Here is a 14,291-nt window from a genome sequence, read left to right on the forward strand (position 1 = left end):
TCAACCTTCTGCTGGTGGCATCTGACTCAGACGATGAAAATGAGCATGCATCCGTCTGCTCTGCTCTGGATCATTATTGAGCAGAACCCGTCATCAGCATGGACGCATATCCTCTGGAATAATGGTTGAAGCACAAAGGGACATCTGAATCTTTAGCGCATCTGGCACGTAAATATCTTGTGACGCCAGTTACAACAGTGCCATGCAAACGCCTGTTCTCACTTTCAGGTGACATTGTAAACAAGAAGCAGGCAGTATTATCACCTGCAATGTAACCAAACTTGTTGTCTGAGTGACTGGCTAAAGTAGGATTGAGTGGACTTGTAGGCTCTAAAGTTTCACATTGTTTTATTTTTGAACAGTTATTTTTTTGTACATAATTCAACATTTGTAAGTTCAACTTTCATGATAAAAAGAAACTGCACAGCAGTATTTATATTAGGTGAATTGAAAATACTATTTCTTTTGTTTTTTACAATGCAAATACACCGCTACCTCGATATAATGCCACCTGATATAACACGAATTTGGATATAACGCAGTAAAGCAGTGCTCTGGGAGGGCGGGTCTGCGCACTCCGGTGGATCAAATTAAGTTCAATATAACACAGTTTCACCTATAGAGCGGTAAGATTTTTTGGCTCCCAAGGGCACCATTATATCGAGGTAGAGGTGTATTTGTAATAAAAAATAAATATAAAGTGAGCCCTGTATTTTTTATTTAATTGTGTGATTAATCGCGATGAATTTTTTTAATTGTTTGACAGCCCTACTATTGATAAAGAGTGGCTATATCAATCCTTGGAAACTCTGACTATGTGCAAATCAATTTGTTCAGATTATATAATTCCAAGTGTATTTGGGTTAGCTAATGAATGTATTATTTTATCCAAAAAAACTACATTCAAAGAATGTTAATGTTAAAAAGTCAAGCACTCAAATGTTAGGAAACGCCAGAATTAAGGCTGCCTGTTCAGCTGGCCAGCCCCATCCCAAAAGTGGGCAGTTCTAATAGGGTAAAAAGTGTGACAAAGCAGCCTTGGAGAGATGCTAATTCAGGCTCTGCAGGTAGCCACAAATTAAAGCTGCCATTCCCTGGTAAAACCCCCAGAAAGGATGTTCATGAAAGCCATTATCAGAACAAGACTAAGGAAGGAAGGAAGGAAGGAAGGAGGATTACTAAACTCAGTTTGAGCAGTTGAGTATTACTGAATTTGGAAAAACAATGTCAACATTTGTCTGTACAACACAAGGCACAGTCAGAAAATTAATAACAATAATAATAATAATAAGCACTATTGCAAATCCACTGATAATGTGAAACTGAACCAGGTATAAACAAAAAGTGTTAATTGTCCCAGCTGAACAAAATGCAAAGAATAGACAATTTGTAACAGTAAGAAGCAAATAAGTTTATTCAGTCTGAAAGACATATAAAAATAATCTGTATTATTAAAAACAGTGCTTTTTAAAAAAATGCAATTTTTTCCTGACACTGTCCCTTTAAAGTTTATATTGCAAGCACAAGGCTTCTTTTTTCTATCTACATATTTTTATTATCTGGCTTATTTTTTATATACATTCCTCTGAGTCAGGTAACCTTTGAGCAGCATGAGGGAAAACAAATGGAAGTTGATGCAATGGTTCAGCAGTATAGCTACAACATGTCATTGAAAATATAATGGAAAATAATTAAAATGCATAAATACCTCTTTATGGTCTCAGGGAGATCCAAACTAAATGGAATTTGATATGACGATGCTAAAGTGTCCTCTAAGGCCTTGCTTATTTCCTGTAGCTCTCTCAAAGATACACAGCTAAGCAAGGCAGTCAACTCGCAGTCCTGCAACTGAATAAGCCTATCTTGCTCTTCAATATCTCTTCTTAATTGCTGATCTTTTGCTTCTAGCACAGCCAGCCTTGCTCTGAGGTCTTCAATTTCTTTCTGCATGGAGTATAGACCAAAGTTTATCCATTAACCTTGTTAAGGAAAACAAGTCGGCTGCTAATAAAATACAGTATATTATAGGCAGTGCAGATGGCAGTCTATAGTTAAACGTGCCAAGCACTTTCCATTATAACACTTTTATAAGGAACTGAAAATACTTTGCCAAACTTTTGACTGTTTGGGCTGAAGTTTTCCATATTGGGTGTCTGCTTCAGGCTGAATTTTTTTGGAAATTTTCAGCAAAAGACAGTTTCACTGTTTCTCAGCCCAAAGTTAGGGAAAAATACATTATTTTACCCATGTGGTTAATTTCTTATAGACATTTTATTGAGATGCTCTAACACTCCATGCACTGGAGCAGCCACTTGAAACTTGGCTGGAGGTCAGCCCAGTGTCAGAGATATACCTTTTGCCATCCCTGTGAAAATCTGCTGAAATCTGGCCAAGTTATGGACCTATGAAAAATCTCAGTTTGCACATGCTCAGTAGAGACTTGTTAGAGTTTGGCAGCTAAATTCTCTGAAGATTCCATCTAGACTAAGCATTCCATCTACATTAGTGCTGGGCTGCAGGAGCTGAGATTAGACTTTCCCTGCAATTGCTCCTCCCATCTGTCAATGTGATGTCAGGCACAGGGAAAGAAAGAAGGAAGACTGTCACCTATGCATCAATACTCCACAATTTAAAAAAAAACACAAAAACATAAGAAATAGCAACATTAAAAACTCTACATTAATAAAACATTACAAGGTTGCAAAGTCAAGCACTGTTGTCCCAACTTAATTCAGCCCTTTGTGTATTATCATAGTCTTTAATGACATGATCATGCACTAATTCTCAATAGGACTCCTGTGTCATTTTGTGCACAGGATGGATGGGGCTCTGGGAAGGAATCACGGCTGTATAGTTAATAAGGCTGTTGACTTAGCAGCACTGCCTCATTTGTTGCAGAAGTCAGAAGGTAGGTAGCGAGCAAGGCAGAGGATTGCATGGAAGAGAAAGAATGATCTCATTGTCTAGACAGCTGAATGCTAGTCTAGAGAGCTGAATTCTATCCTTGCCTGTGCCACACAGTTTCTCATCTTCTGGGTGTCTAACACCTGGGGGCTCTGATTTACAGAAATGGTGAGTGCTCATAACTGCAAACAAAGTCAATGATAGCTGTGCTTCGAACACATTAAGTATTATAAAATGATACATTCTCTGTAAAATCGGGCCCTAGGCATCACAAAATGGGCACAGAAAATTAATGTGTATTTTGACATTAATGTCTGTGTGTCTTAATTCTCCATCTGTAAAATGGGAATAATACTGCCTTTCCTCCTAGGGGTGCTATGAAGATAAATTCTTTAATGTTTGTGGAGCACTCAGATATTCTAATGATGACCACCACAGAAAAACCTCTGAGGAAATTAATAATTCTGTATTCAGAGCAGGGTTTGAATAGTGTGTTGGGGCTACACATTGAAGAATAATGAGGATAAAATGGAACATTGAATAGCTGCTCATTCAGTAAGCACTGTTGAGCCTGTGCACTGAATGAGGCCAGGGTCCTGTCAAAAACACAGTATGTGAGCACATAATTAAAGACTGTGTCATAATGCATATACACAAGAGGGCTGAATTAAGGCTGCAGAGGTAACCTTGTATTCAGCATTTCCTAATTTCTGACAGCTTGACTTTGCAACCTTAACATTCTTTTAATATAGTTTTTTGTATATAATTTAAATGTTAACAATATTCAGTAAGGCAGTAAGGCTCACTTTATAAAAGGTATATTTTAAAGTTTGCCAGATAGTAAAAATTATTCCAACTTTTTAATTGTATTACTTAGCATAAGAAGAAACAGTTCTTGCACATTAAAGGACCAAATTAGCTCAAAGAATTCAGCTTACTGCAATGTTGCACATTAGATGCATCAAATATTTTCTTTTTTCTTAGAAGTAGCAACAAGAGAACAGAGCAGCTGATGTTTCATCCCACAGGCATTTGTCAAGGAGATAAAGGTCAGCAGGCCAAAAACATCAGTTTTGTTTCTGAGAGTCTCAAATCAGGTTTTTGGTGGGCACAAAGAACATTTCCTTCTCTGTACTATTGGTTTGGGAATACTGCCAGAATTTTAGTTAGCCTCACTTAATACAAAGTCCTCCACATTCTTTGAAAATGTACTAACTGTAATGAGTGCAGCAAGAGACTTATAAGGGAGTGTACAGGAAGAGGAACAGACCTGGTTTTATAATACAGTTTTCATTTTCAAGGTATCATAAGACATTTACATTACAATTAATTAGATACTGGTATTGCAGAACCTGCATAAGCAAAAGAGAAAGCTACTATACACTTAAAAATAGTTCACATGCATTCTTGGGGAACTGAAACCTATTTTTTTCAGAATGGACATTTTGGCTAGTAAACTGCAGTTATCTCCTGCTCTTTTCCAGAAGTGTCATGGGAACTTTAATGTCCTCTTGGGCAGCCACGCGAGATGACAGAAAGGATCTTAATTTAGCACTGTTATCTAAGAAATCCTGTTTCTTTAATCTATATGCTTCTCACTTCACCTCTTCCTACCACAGGATACTGAAAAAAATTATAAACAAGGAGCCCTGAAGTAAAGATCAGAAGAGCATGGCTGAAAGCCTCTAGTTAACCCTTCAGGATAATTCATTCTTCAGTGTAATCACTAAAGTTGATCAGGAATATTAGAGAAAAGAGGGTTTCATTCTTAGGCAATAAATAATAGACCCTTTTGGGTGGTGAGGATATGAAGAAAGGATCTAAACTATAGTTGAAGGAGTTTGAGATTATTTTTACACAAACATGACAGCAGCAGTCATTTAAACAGTTAACATTTGTAACCATTACCACACAGATGCTTTCTATTCTAAATGGAGAGGGAGACCATGGTAATCTCAAGTATCAGTGCATAGTTACTATTGGCAAATGCTGACTTTTTAATGACAATCACTGTGTCCCTACAAAATGTACAGATCATCTTTCATGAACAAAAGCTGGCAAATCACATACTGATAATCAAATCTGAAAAGAAGTGACAAGGAGATTGCATTCTTCAAAACTCTCTTTTTGTCTTCAAATAAAAACTTCTAAAGGTCAGTGAAGCATAGAGAAAGCAAATCAGGCCTGTGAACATAAAGAGCATACTTAAAAGATAATGAGGAAAGCTAAAGCATGCACATGAGCAACTGAGCCTTCAACTCCCCTTTGTCTGTAATGAGATTCACACTACCCCTGGCCAGTCATCACTGAGATAATCAGCTGGACTACAGCCAAGTCTCTAATTGCTGCACAGAAGCAGTATGCTATACTATCAGTTTGTTTAATTCATCAAGAACGCCTAAAAGCTACATTTTCCCCACACTAGTGGTTTTTGCCACAAACCTTTACGTTTCTTCTTACCTGTAACCATTGCTTTTCTTGAAGAAGCTGATTTCTTTTTGTGGTTGAAACCTGTATCATCTTTTGGTAAGCAGGACTCAAAAGTGTTTGCTCGTTTTTTTGCCAGAGCTGTGCTTCTTCACTTCCAACCCTTTAAAAATGACAAACATTTATATTTAATGTGACTACTGGGTATTCAATTCTGGAAGACTGAAAGGAAATGTACTGTGCCACCCTAGGAGTTGTGATGGCCCATCATCAAAACAGTGTCTTAATCTTTAAAACAACTTTATTTAAGGAACTAGAGTGCTTTTTCCTTTACCCTTCCATATTCCTCTTATTTTATCAAACACTGACTGTTTTTACAGCATCTCAAAGGAAAGAGGAAGACAATGATTCATATAGCTTCAGGCTTCCCCCGGCTATTTTATTTTTCAGCATATTCACTCATCACTGTAAGAACATAAGAACGGCCGTACCGGGTCAGACCAAAGGTCCATCTAGCCCAGGATCTGTCTACCGACAGTGGCCAATGCCAGGTGCCCCAGAGGGAGTGAACCTAACAGGCAACGATCAAGTGATCTCTCTCCTGCCATCCATCTCCATCCTCTGATGAATAGAGGCTAGGGACACCATTCTTTACCCTTCCTGGCTAATAGCCATTTATGGACTTAGCCACCATGAATTTATCCAGTTCTCTTTTAAACATTGTTATAGTCCCAGCCTTCACAACCTCCTCAGGTAAGGATTTCCACAAGTTGACTGTGCGCTGTGTGAAGAACTTCCTTTTGTCTTGGATGAATGGCTGGAGGCAAACTAAGGAATGCAATTTCCCATCACCACTGAGAAAATTATTCAGAAAGGAAATTTAGAAATTATCTGGAGTAGTTTCTGAGGCTTCTGTCGGCTTTTGGACATCACACTAGAGATCAGACAGAGTCTGTGCTATTTGATGCCAACTTTGGCCCCTCTCCTACCTAGAAAGCTCTTTCAAATTTACAGTCAGTGGGACTCTTCACAGGAGTAAGCACTATACTCAGTAAAAAATGTTTGCATGATTGGGCCCAAAGGTAATCAATACAGTACATTAAGTGTCAAATTTATAATTGGCCTCTCAAAATGAACCTGCAAATAGTGCAGACATGATTTCTTATGTTTTTCCCTACATTTGTGCAAGCAAGCGAGTAATGGCATTTCTCTGTCCATTTATGTATACAAGTATATATGGGTTTTCCATAAATATTACAGGTGCATTTTTAACATCTTACTGAAAAACTGTGATCCCAAATAAATACATCTGTCAAGGACAAATTTTCAAACATGACTTCTTAAGATAAGCCTGCAAAATTTACTTAGATATCTGTTGTATATAATACAATTAACTTGACCACGTGATTATTGTCTGCATGCATAAATGAGTGTCTTGCACATAGAAAAGGCAAATCATATCCATTTTGCAGACACATCTCAGGTGCAACAGCAGCAAATTCACATGGCTATGTTGCTGCCATGATTGCATGTAGAATGGACTTCCACCTTGAATGACCTCTTGTAAATCCTCCTTCAGCAATAGTCCGCATGGGAGATTTTAGACTTATGTCCTTCAGAAACGCATCTTCCAACCTCATTCATAGTCGGCCTCATGCTCTACTTCCTTCTGTAAAAGCACACCATCTTCTGCACACTGGACATGACCTCACCTTTGCAGTCATCTTGTTCCGAACTGGTGCAAAACCAGAGCTCCTCAGATTCATCTAAGTGTTTCCTTGTTTGTGACAAACCATTGGATGTTAAGAATACGCTATAACTTTGACACTGAAAACTGTCTAGTTTCCTCTCCTCAGCTGTTTTTAACAGCCTTGTTTCTACTGCATATAGCACAGTTGTCATCACTACCACGCTGAACACTTGTATTGTGGTTATTACACATACATCCTGCTGCCCCAACAGCCTTTGATGACATTGAAATGCCGCTGATGGAAGACTGATCTGATATGCAACTTCTTCGGACATAGAACATCCTGTTCTCAATTGACTATCCAGAAAACTATCCACCCGTTCAATATCAATGCCATCTACATGCAGTGCCTGTAGGTTGTTCATTTCCATTTTATAGCTTTGGTTTTATCACCATTGATTTAAGCCCCACAGATTTTGAAGTTTTCCACAGCTCTTCCAGCACTAGCTTGTAGTTTCTCCAAGTAAGGAAACATCATCCTCTAACGATGAATATTTAAGCTTCATACGTTCTACTTTGGCTTCAATCACCTTTATCATCACATAGTCTATCTGAACATTAAATAATGTAGGTGAAAGAATGCATCCCTGGTGTACTCCTTTTTCTACTTAAACTAATCTATAATATAACCGTAGATCCTCACATAGCTAAAAGTACTGTGGTACAGCTTCTTCACTAGCCACGCCAAGTCCTGAGGCACCCCATACTGACACAATAGTATCCACAGTACTGATCGATTCACTAAGTCAAAAGCAGCTGCAAAGTCTATAAACACAACATTAACTTTCTTTTGTCACTCTATTTGTTCTCCAGTAATATTCTACAGAGCATATTGTCACAGAGTTTGGAGGAGACAAGGCCCTGCACCTCTGGCTTCCTGCGATTCACCATGACTCTCAGCCAGCCAGTAAAACAGAAGGTTTATTTAGTCGACAGGAACTCACTCCAAGACAGGTCTTGCAGGTACAGACAACAGGGTCCTCTCAGCCAGGTCCATCTTGTGGGGCCAGGGAGGCCAGAGCCCTGTCTGGGCTCCCCTCCATTTTCCCAACCAGCTCCAAACTGACAACTCTCCAGCCCCTCCTCTCGCCTTTTTCTCTTTCCAGGGCCAGGAGGTCACCTGATCTCTTTGTTCTCCAACACCGTCAGTTGGCACCTTTGCAGAGGAGGGGCTCAGGCCACAGTTGCCAGCAGATAGGGTGTCAGCCATTCTCTGTGCAGGCACCATCACACTGGCCCTCTCAGGCTCTGCAACAATCACACCCCCTTATCCCACCACCTAGAGACTTAAGAGCTGCATAGGGGAAACTGAGGCACTCACACAGCACTCAAGAGAAAACATTAAGAACATTCCCACTTCATCACACATATATAGCATGGATCTTAGATTGACTTGTATGGAAACCACGGTGGTCGTCTTTTTTTTGACTGGCACAATATATCAGTTAGTTCAGTAGTAAGACCATGAACACGCTCCCTCGGACTAACAGCAGCATTATCTCCCTACAATTTGAATAAACTGATGACCCGCTTTTTTTTTTGGATGATGGTAGCCCCTTTTCCAATCTTCTGGAATGCACCCAGTTTCCCAAACTCTTAAGACAACTCTATGAAGCTAGTGAACTAAATCCAGGCCACCAACCTTTAGCAGATTTGATGGAATATTGTCAAAACAAGGTGCTTTATCATTTTATAATTATGTGACTGAAAGCATCACTTCCTCTCACATCACCAGCTTGTTTTTTGCTGGACTCATTTTTGAATTAAGTTGTTTACATCTTGGTGGGGATCTGTTCATTAATTCACAAAAATGCTCATGCCAGTACATAAATTGGGCACCAAAATCCTGACAGTATTCTCCGTTTTTCTCTGTAACTTGCAGAAGTCATGAGAATGGATGTCCAGTTAGGACCTTCAGAGTCTCGAATACCCATTTCTTATCTTGTCTTTCAGAGGCTTCCACAAAGCACTGCACCATACGATTCCACCATTGGTGCACTAAGCCACTGGATTCTTTGTTCCTAGTGTAGGTCCCAAGCCCAGATAAAGTGGGAGGATGGCCAATGGCCTGATAAGCTGCTCTTGTAAAATATTTCTGGCTTTGATGTGCGGAAAAGAAGGCCACAGAACTTCAACAGTTTCATCTGCAATTCATACGGAACCAGACTTCAGGATTCAATTAAATAGTCTACTACATACAGATGAGTCAGACCATGTGATGATGTTTCTTCCATAAATATAATATAATATACACAGATATACCTATCTCATAGAACTGGAAGGGACTCTGAAAGGTCATCGAGTCCAGCCCCCTGCCTTCACTAGCAGAACCAAGTACTGATTTTGCCTCAGATCCCTAAGTGGTCCTCTCAAGGACTGAACTCACAACCCGGGGTTTAGCAGGCCAATGCTCAAACCACTGAGCTATCCCTCCACCCCATCGCCATATACCAGAGATGGAGAGAAGCATCTGATAGAAAGGTAGTAAATCCACTTCAGCAACGACATCAGCATCTGAGGATGGGATCATGGAATGTTTACCATTAATAGTCATCAGAAAAATGACTCAATGATATATGAGTCAACAGCGTGCCCTTGTTGCCAAGAAGGCTAACAGCATTTGGGGCTGTATAAGTAGGGGCACTGCCAGCAGATCGAGGGACGTGATCATTCCCCTCTATTCAGCATTGGTGAGGCAATGGAGTGCTGTGTCTAGTTTTGGGCCCCACACTACAAAAAGGATGTGGAAAAATTGGAAAGAGTCCAACGAAGGGCAACAAAAATGATTAGGGAGCTGGACCACATGACTTGTGAGGAGAGGCTGAGGGAACTGGGATTGTTTAGTCTGGAGAAGAGAAGAATGAGGGGGGATTTGATAGCTGCTTTCAACTACCTGAAAGGGGGTTCCAAAGAGGATGGATCTAGACTGTTCTCAGTGGTAGCAGATGATAGAACAAGGAGTAATGGTCTCAAGTTGCAGTGGGGAGGTTTAGGTTGGCTATTGGGAAAAACTTTTTCACTAGGAGGGTGGTGAAGCACTGGAAAGATTTTCCTAGGGAGGTGGTGGAATCTCTTCCTTGGAGGTTTTTAAGGTCAGGCTTGACAAAGCCCTGGCTGGGATGATTTAGTTGGGGATTGGTCCTTCTTTGAGCACGGGGTTGAAGGGTCCTTTCCAACCCTGATATTCTATGACTCTCTCTTGGCTGAAGAACTGAAAAGGTTGAAAGCTGATACAAGAAGCACACAGGAGACAGGGTGGAATTTGAAAACCACAAGCACAGCTCTGATTCATAGTGGGTCAGAGTTTTTGATTGCTGGATGCCCGTAATACATCTGATAGGCACACTGGTGTTGCTCTGGTTTTGTCCCCGAGGACAAAATCTGTATTATTGAATTGGCAGGTTTATTCTCCACACCTGATAGCTGCTATTTTCAGTATGAAGGTAGGATGTGTGGTATGCTCCGCTTGAGGCAAGCCCTGATGCTGAAAAAGATGCTTTTATGCCATGTTAGATGACACTGTATCTAATACATCACCCCAACTTCATACTGCCAACTTCGGAGAAATGAGCACAAGAATTGGCCATGACAGAATTAGATCTGAAGGGGTACTGGGACCACACATCTTACTGGAAGAGAAATCAATAATGGTGTGTGTCTATTAGGCCATAAGTAAGAAGCAAATTCTATTTTTTACAGATACCTGGTTTCAGCACAAGAATTGCCATATGTATACATTTAACTATCCAACGGGTGACAATGTAACCTTGGATTACTTCTAGTTCAGAAATTCTTGACTGAACTTATCCGAGAGGTACATATACTTAGAAATGCTAATCTTGCTCCAGAAACTGATCGATGACTCTTAATAGCAACAATGATGTTCCATTTAATAAAGTTCCAGAGATGGATATCTATTGCATCAAAAATGCTTCAATGGTGATATGCTTTGTGATGAAGTGATTGCTAATAGTTACCCAGTAGCGATTTCCAAAATATATTCTACCATGGAGGAAGAGTAGACTTTATTTCGGGAGTCTATGACAGATTGCTGGAGAACAAATGGGATTAAAGAGAATGAAAAAGCAATGCTGGATTACAAATGATACCAAACAGAGAGACAGAAAGACGTGGTGCAGGATGGATGCAATACAACATCAAAGTTAGTGAAGAGAGAAGGAAATTGGTAATTAAAAAAAGAAATGTTTTGAACAAGCAGTCAAGAGGGCCTGTTGTAATGATGCTTTTAGGTGCATTTGAATGCTTTCTGTTTCATAAACATTAAGTAAAAATAAACACATTAGAAAAGAATCCCACATTACTGAAAAAGTCTAGCTTTAATGTAAATATCAGCAAGAATGCAAGAACACAAAGTTCAATGACCATTATATACACGTACTTAGGCAAAAACAAAATATGAGAAGCAACCATCTATGTGTAGCATTTTAAAGTGCTAGACCATTAATGTGTATGTGTCTTACACTGATTACAAAACATTACCTCCTCACCAGACAAACTGTACAGGATTCCTAGAAGCTCTGAAGTGCTCTTGTTTTTGCTAAGTGACATTTCAAACAGCTCTCACTAGGGTGAAGATTTCTGACTGGCTGGTGAAGAAGCTACAAACATGCCACTGTAACAAGGGTTATTCTTAAAGTAGCACCATCAACTTGGAAATCACATTTCCCCTGAATATCCTGAATCTGTTCTTGTGTTACTATGAGTAACTTAAAGCCAGTGCCAGCCAGGATTTTTTTTTTAAACAAAAAACTTATATCAGAAAACGTGAATTTGTAAAAACTTAAATTTTCCAAGAAATATATTAATTCTGATGAAATTTTTGTGGAAAAGTTTTCTCTGATTCAGTGTGCAATTTCTCATCAAAACCAGATAGACCAATTGACCACAGAATAGCCAATAGCTTTGAGATTAGAGCACTCACCTGGGATATTGGAGACCTAGGTTCCTTAACCTGGATCTCCCACATCCCTAACCAGCAAGCTATGGCTGTTCTGGGTTGTGTGTTTCTCTCTCACTCCTCCCTCTCTCTCTTTTTTTCTCCCTCCCATGAAAAATTCAAAAGACCTTGATTTTATTCCACTGTGGAACAAAAACAAGTCTCAAAACTTCAACATTTTTCACAAAACAGATTTTTTTTTCCTGCTAGCCCTATTTAAAATATTACTGTGCCTAAAAGATTTTTAAACACCTTCTTGCAGAACCTGAGGAAGAGTACGCTCTATCAGCAAAACAAAGAAAGTATATACAAAGTGCTGTCAAATACAAAAGACCACAAATGAAAAAAAAAGGTGTTTAACAATAAAAGCAATAACCAAGCTGAATCTGAAAAGACAGCAGAGAGTCATGTGCACAAAGGCAAGAGTGAAAAGCAAGAACTAGGTCTGACTGTGGTTGGTACTGTTGCTCTCAGACCTGCACAAAAGACACTTCTAGTCTTCAGCAGGGGAAGAGAAAAACCCTCATGAACATTTTTTTTAAAATCCTCAGGACATACAATTTAGAGGGTGCCCCATCAGAAAACAAATCTCTTACAATTAATCAGTTTCCAATAATTCAAGCTGACAGTGTCTCTCGAAATACAAGAATAGTTTATAACAAATAATATGAGAGGCACCTTTTGATACAGCATTTAAGCATCTTGTATCCTATACTTTGATTCATGGTTCTGTCATCCATACAATTGACAAAAGGGCTCCCTTCTAACATACGAGACCACAAGAGGGAATCCTTATAGAGTATATTTCAAAACAAATCACATTACTTTATATATACACAATAAACAAGAGCTAAAACAATTAAAAAAAAAGAATATCTGTTTAGCCAAGTCCCATCATCTATATGTATTTTGTCTAGCACTCATGTAAGTCAACACAAGTATGCATAGATCAAATATCACGCCATGGTCTTTATCAATGTGAGTTGTCAGAAAACAAGATTTCCCACATTAATGCCATAGCTAATAAATATCTAAGAAAGAACCTCCTTATTTGTAACAAAGCCATTCAGTAGCGTGACAGAAAAGAGACTCAGAAACACAAATGAGAAAAAAAATGGGAGAGGAGATAGATTAACTACTTCCCCAGCATCATCTGGTGCATCTCAGATTCTCTCTGTCTTGCAGGTTGTTAGCTCTAGGCAGGACCGTCCTTAGGATTTATGGTGCCCTAGGTGGGATTATTAAGCTGGTGCCCTTGTGCCTGTCTTGCTCTTAGCAACACAAACATAAGCTTACACTATTGGAAAACTTGCCACATGCATGTTATTAAAACCAGTTTAACTTAATTAAGCACACTGTAATGCTGATGAACTAGCACCAAAGAGGTAGCACTATGGAAAAAATTCTGATTTGACAGAATGATGCAAATAATATAATTTTTTTAATTTGTCAACATTTTATTGGAAGTTTATATGAAGAGGTATTGAAACAAGGATTTGTTTTAATTAAAAGCAATCTTTCTGGCTTGTTTGGCTGCAAAATCAGTAATATGTATTACTGGATGTATGACAAAGCATGTATGACAAAGACAAAGTGATGTCTTGTTTGACTGCAAGAATAGCAAGACCAATCAAGTGTTCCTGACTCCTTGTAGACCGGAGATGGTTTTTAATGAGCTTTAGTTTTGAGAAACTCCGTTCTCCTGATGCTGGTGTCACAGGAATTGTCAGTAGAATATGAGTGGCAATGTACACATTAGGATATATGTCAACAAGTTTGCTGGTATGCGTAAACTGTACAATGTCCATCATTGATTTTGCATGTGGCACTATTGATGACTGTGTACTCAATTCTTCATACAGTTCAAATTCATTTAAATCAAAATGATCGCCATGCTTCAGGAGGCTCTCTAGGTCAGGGGTCCCAAACGCGGTGCCTGAGGGTGCCATGGCGCCTGCTGGGGCCTCTCAGTGCACCCACGTACTGGCCAGCGCACGAGCATCTGCCGAAATGCCACCGAAATTTGGCAGCATTTCGGCAGCAATGCGTCTGGATGACGCTGCCTGCTGCCAAGGAGCAGTGTCATCCAGAGGCGTTGCCGCTGAAATGCCACTGAATTTTGGCAGCATTTCGGCGGATGCTCGTCCACCCCCACGGTCCTTCATCTGGCGCCCGCCAGACGAAAAAGGTTGGGGACCACTGCTCTAGGTTCATGCACTTGGTCATTAGTTGCTCTTGTTTTCATATTTCGTT

At 39.5% G+C, this 14,291-nt stretch overlaps 1 protein-coding gene across 1 annotated transcript in view; it reads right to left on the reverse strand.

Moving 5' to 3' along the window:
- Positions 1 to 14,291, reverse strand: part of LOC127048946 (disrupted in schizophrenia 1 protein-like) — a 242,375-nt gene that overhangs the window by 81,155 nt on the left and 146,929 nt on the right. Inside the window, exons 6-7 of the mRNA XM_050949085.1 lie at positions 5,365 to 5,494; positions 1,709 to 1,944 (exon numbers count right to left, since the gene is read on the reverse strand). Coding sequence (XP_050805042.1) covers positions 1,709 to 1,944; positions 5,365 to 5,494 — 366 coding nt within the window. The remainder of the gene's footprint in view (positions 1 to 1,708; positions 1,945 to 5,364; positions 5,495 to 14,291) is intronic.

Source organism: Gopherus flavomarginatus, chromosome 4 (assembly GCF_025201925.1).
Source record: "Gopherus flavomarginatus isolate rGopFla2 chromosome 4, rGopFla2.mat.asm, whole genome shotgun sequence".
In the NCBI taxonomy this organism is placed as follows: domain Eukaryota; kingdom Metazoa; phylum Chordata; order Testudines; family Testudinidae; genus Gopherus; species Gopherus flavomarginatus.